The sequence below is a fragment of the Limulus polyphemus genome, unplaced genomic scaffold (genome assembly GCF_000517525.1).
Source record: "Limulus polyphemus unplaced genomic scaffold, Limulus_polyphemus-2.1.2 Scaffold101, whole genome shotgun sequence".
In the NCBI taxonomy this organism is placed as follows: domain Eukaryota; kingdom Metazoa; phylum Arthropoda; class Merostomata; order Xiphosura; family Limulidae; genus Limulus; species Limulus polyphemus.
Window position 1 is genome coordinate 467,374 of NW_013665711.1, and position 5,653 is coordinate 473,026.

The 5,653-nt window shown below is 28.7% G+C and overlaps 1 protein-coding gene across 2 annotated transcripts in view; it reads left to right on the plus strand.

Moving 5' to 3' along the window:
* The window catches only part of LOC106470025 (mothers against decapentaplegic homolog 5-like), a 24,343-nt gene extending 19,267 nt beyond the window's left edge, over positions 1–5,076 (plus strand). For both annotated transcript variants that reach the window (XM_022399421.1, XM_022399417.1), the window contains exons 6-8: positions 2,454–2,675; positions 3,432–3,592; positions 4,719–5,076. In XM_022399421.1, the coding sequence (XP_022255129.1) occupies positions 2,454–2,675; positions 3,432–3,592; positions 4,719–4,958 (623 nt within the window). In that variant the 3' untranslated portion in view covers positions 4,959–5,076. The remainder of the gene's footprint in view (positions 1–2,453; positions 2,676–3,431; positions 3,593–4,718) is intronic.
* Positions 5,077–5,653: the final 577 nt, after the last annotated feature.

Sequence of the window (5,653 nt, forward strand, 5' to 3'; positions counted from 1 at the left end):
GTTTTTAATAACTATTTATTTTATAAGATTTTAATATTGTATTTCTTTTAATTGTAAATAGATGTTTTACACAAGTGTCATTGTTTATATTATTAATGTTTAAAGTTTAATTCAGAAATGTAATATTTATCTATTTCAATAATATTTCTGTCAGAAAATAGTGCAGAAATTATATTAAAACATTATATAATGTTATCTAGTTTACTTTATACATAAAAATTCAAAGAAAGTTTAAACTTATTTTTGTAATATTTTACAATATAAAACAGTAAAATATGATTAACTTTTCTGATCAACAGTAATAATAACACAAGGTATTTCTAGTAAAGTTGACCAAATTTAAGTACTTATTTTAATCAACTCAAAAAAGTCAATATTTTTTGCCAGTTTTATTGAGAATAGGTTTGCAACAGGTGAACCTTATTATGAACATAAAAAATCATAACTCTGAGTAAGTTGATATGTAAAGTGGTTTTTAAAACTATACTAATCTTACTCCCAGCTAATTTAAAATGAAAGAAATAAAAAACATATAGACCCTTAAAAATATTCTAAATAACAGATAATTTTCCAAAAAAAAAATCCTGAGAATGAGAAATCAAGCTTAACATCCTGAAATATTAGAAAATTTAGATTTTTTTTTGTATCAATAAACCCTCAGAAATGAGACACAAAAAGTAATTACATAACAGATCTAGTATCCTTTCATTGAGTATTCTCCATAAAGAAGTCAGTCATACAATTGGGATTACATTGTGTGTACCTGTTAATTTGTTTAGGATCTTTCTTAAGCTAACAATGCACTGCAGGTAACTACATATCATTTGGACTTTTTGAACTGCTAATTATTTTTGAAATTTAATGATAACTTTGCTTTTATATATAATGAATATAAATTTCTTGACTTGCTGGCTTCCCTCCGTAGATGACGAATCCATCAATTTTCCTACAGGTAGTAAGCTATTTGAGGATTAATGAACAAATTAAAAATTTAACTTGATGGTTGTCACACATTTGTGTAAGTATCAACAACTTTAAACTAAAAGAAAACTACAGTTGTGAGTGTTTAAATGTGTATGTATGTGCGCATACATACACATGTTGTCATAAAAAAATACTTTTTATTAAAACAGTAAGCCTAAATTATGAAATTCATACAGTTGAAACAAAATGCCTGTTTATTTATTTATTTACAGTATATATTACTTCTTCCACTTAGAGCCTTCCATTTAATATAGTATGTGAATCTTGTTGCACTATCTGAGAAAAATCATTTCCTTACATAGGTAATTTCAAACAAAAATTAGGAATGTATTTTCAAAACATTACCATGGTATTTTGACCTTATGTAGTATAATATTGCCGCTTTGCCCTAAAGAGATCGTATTTGTAATATTTAAAATATGACTGTCTTGTCATACCTCGTGCTTAAACTCCCATTCAAAAGTTTATACAGTTTGTGTTTTGCTGTTTATACAGCCTTCCTTTCCATCGTAATTAACATATTCTATTTTAACCAGCCATTAGATATCTACAGTCCTCAGGTTGGTCAGTGGTAAGTTTATTACAATGCTGAAATCCAGGTTTTGATTCCCCATGGTAGATAAAGTACAGATAATCCATTGTATAACTTTGTGCTAAAAAAAAGGATCTACAATGTGTATATCTACTAAAGATTAATATTTTATGTTTCAAAACTTTGACCTTTTTTGAGTGAACAGACATGATTTGTGGTCTAAGACCCCCCTTCTAGAATTACTTTATATTTTAATATAAATACATTCCCAAACTCTTGACAGGCCTTCTAGAATTTCATAGTTTTCTCATTTTTTGCAGCCAAAAATGGGAGAAATTACACTAAATATTCTTGAAAAATGGGTAGTTAGGATTCAAAATTAGGCATTTCTTGTTTATTCCTAACTGATATTTTAATAGAGATTATTGATGAGTCTTTTGTATTTATAATCACATCCTTTTAGTTCATCTTGTTTTTAGCAAATAATATTTTGTATTATTCATGCATTAAATTCAGTTCTCACATAATGTCTTATCGAGTATTAATATGAATTGGATAAACCTTTTATAAGATCTACTAAGCATTTGTTCTTCTGCATAATGTTTTGACATACTCATGCCTGAACTTTTTTTTTCTTTTTTTTTTTTTGTTGACACTCATGCTTCAGAGTAAAAAAGCTAGATAGTTAATAATGTGTAGAAATTTTATTATCCCAACATATATTAAGCATTTTATCTTTAAAAGCTATTCAGTCACAGATCTTTTAATTTATTGAAATATCCAGTGAGACAGTGGTATGTTTACAAACTTACAAAGTTAAAATCTGGCATTCAGTTCCCTGCAGTGGACAGAGATAATAGCCCAATGTGACCTTGCTCTAAAATCAACAAACAATATTTCTTCCTTAATTTTACGAGTAACAATTTTTATCTCTTAGATGTGTTGCCAGTCGCATACTCAGAACCCCAGTATTGGTGTTCCATTGCATACTATGAACTAAACTCGCGTGTAGGAGAGGTTTTTCACACGCAACATCACAGTATCATTATAGATGGCTTCACTGATCCATCAAACAACAATAATAGATTTTGCCTTGGTCTGCTGTCAAACGTAAACAGAAATTCAACAATTGAGAATACTCGACGACATATTGGAAAAGGTTTGTTGCCTGTTTTGATTTTAAATTATTGCATTTATTTATTAAGTTAATTTATCTTAATAGTGGAAGATTGCAAGTTGTATTGTAAAGACAAAATTGACAGTAAATTGGTCTTTGTATATTTATCAATATTCAAGCAAAGATTTCTTTTTGGTCAGTTTGCATAACACTGAATAACGTGCAGTCTTTGTTTAAATTATACATTTTTTAATATGTTCATATTACTGATTTTACTTTTTTGTTGTGTTTTCTTGCTGTAGTTTCTCCTCATGATTACTGTTTTGTGTTTTATTTGTTTAATTATCATTATATTTAGCATTTGCACTTTAGCAATATCCAAAGACTTATGTAAATTCATTTTATTTTGCTTTAGATACTGAAGATGGAATCTGATAGAATTCTGAAACGTTTATCTATGTCCCCTTTTTGTTAATAAACAATGTTGTATATCATAAGTGTCATAATCTTGTTTATTATTAAACTTTGTTTTCTTTCGAACACATCAATTGCTAATGTTCTAATCTCATCCTATCATTTGAAAGGAAATGCTGTTATTAGACAGACTGCAAATAATTTGACTCAGACCACTACTTTAAAGTAGGGAAAGAAAACATAAAAGCACATAAACCTCTAAATTTTCTGATAGCTTAGAATTGTAGCTTTCTCTAAAATGCTGAATTTTTCAACATTTTTTTATATTTTACAGTTAGCTTTTATGTTTTTCATGAAGTGATATTTTGGCATTTTCAAAATTAGGTGTCCATCTTTACTATGTCGGAGGAGAAATTTATGCCGAATGCCTTGGTGACAGTGCCATCTTTGTACAAAGTCGAAATTGTAATCATTCACATTGTTTTCACCCTACCACTGTATGTAAAATACCACCTGGGTGTAGTTTGAAAATATTCAATAACCAGGTGAGGAACTAAAAGTTATTTTAAAATTCAGTTATTGGAATTTTGTTTGACTACAGTGTCTATAAGATTTTGTAAAAGTAGTTAAAAAATGTTAATGACAAAGTAAAAAACTAAAATATTTGATTAATCCTATGTGCATGGATGGGGATCAAAGTGCACAAGCCATGACCTATTACTGAGTACCATTTAACAAGATATTATGTTTTTGGTGTCAGAGTTGTCAAGTTATCATTTGTTTATCTAGTGACAGTGGTAGAGGAGAGTAAATACCAGAAACAATATACAGGGATACTTAAAAAAATACTGTTGATGTGGATTTTGGAGGTTCCAGAAGTTATACAAATGCAATATGCAAACTGTAAGATGGACAAAAGTAGTTTTTACTTCCCATTAACACCACTTTGCACTCTGACTTGCCAGACTGACATTGTCAATTTACAGAAACATCTTGAGTACAAATACCTTTGTAACTCATTTCATTTTTTATTTACTACACTTGTCATTTTACTAAGAGCTTGCCACATTGTACATGTAGTACAAAATTATATTCAATATTTCTTCTCCAATATAGGGTTATTCCATTGGACCAACCCTGTGCTCATTCAGTTAAAACAGTCTTTGAAAACCACATCAACTGCTGTGTAAAATATATTCTACCTTGGGTGTATACTTTATAAATATTTTAATGATCAGATGAAGAACTAGGTTTATTAAAAGCACAGTTATTGACAGTCAGATTAATGTGTAAAATATCCTAAGCATAATTTAAAAATTATTAACTAGCTGAGAAACTTACAGTTATTAAACTGTTTGTTTATTCATATAGATATAATTTAGAAACTTGTATTATTTTCATTTAAATTATTATCTATATAGTAAATATTTAATCCTTTTAGAATCTTGAGGCCATGAGCCTTCCTGTGACTCATTAATTAAAAATTTCAAACGTGTTGAAATTTTCTTACTGTACATTATTATACTATATGGAGTATCATTTAGAGCTGAGTTGAGAGCTATTGATTGAGGACATTTCGTATTTTCTCTAATGACAAATTGTAATATAATATATGTGAGTTTCTATACAAAATCATTGTTTTTGATACATAGTATTATTTTTTTTTTTCAGGAGTTTGCTCAGTTATTAAGTCAAGCTATTAATCATGGATTTGAAGCAGTATATGAACTGACAAAAATGTGTACTATTCGCATGAGTTTTGTAAAAGGCTGGGGAGCAGAGTACCATCGTCAAGATGTTACATCTACTCCTTGCTGGATTGAAATTCATCTTCATGGACCTTTGCAGTGGCTGGACAAAGTACTAACACAGATGGGTTCACCACACAATCCAATATCCTCAGTATCATGACAAAGAAGTGTTCTCATTTGTTGGAATTTTTTATATGGTTCTAAATAGTGTACTAGAAGACTCAAAACCAATCTTTCAACTGTTTATTTTTAACATAGAAAAAAAAATATTTTTTCAAGCCCTTGTATGATTCATCTTAAAGAAAAACTTTAATTTTTGCAATGGTCCTTTTTTTTAGGATTGTAGATAGTCAAATATTTGGTAATTTTTATGTGACCAAATTTTGTAAAAATAAGGTTAGCTTTGTATTTCAAGTTTTGAAAATATACTAAAACTTGATAGCCTGCCAATCTCAATTCATCATGTTTATTTTTATACATTTTATTAGGAATGTATTTTTCATTTTGGTGTATCAGTTTTCATACACTAGTAATCTGAATAAATTGGCAAGTGCCATAGATTCTAGCTAGATGGCTGAGCTTTTCTATTATCATATTTTACAAATCTGTATTGATATATTCATTTGTGTGACAATTGTTTTTATTGTTCATGTAATCTTTGTCATTCTAGTTTTTCTTTTATTATTATTATTATTATAAAGGTAGAATAGTCCTTATTGGATACGACCGACCTATCTCCGATGATAAAAAGTCATATCTGGCTGTAAGTCATTATTCAAAGGATCAATAACCAGATAACAAACATCCAAGTTCAAACTGTGCCAGTCGCTATTGCCAAGGCTTGAGCATAATGGT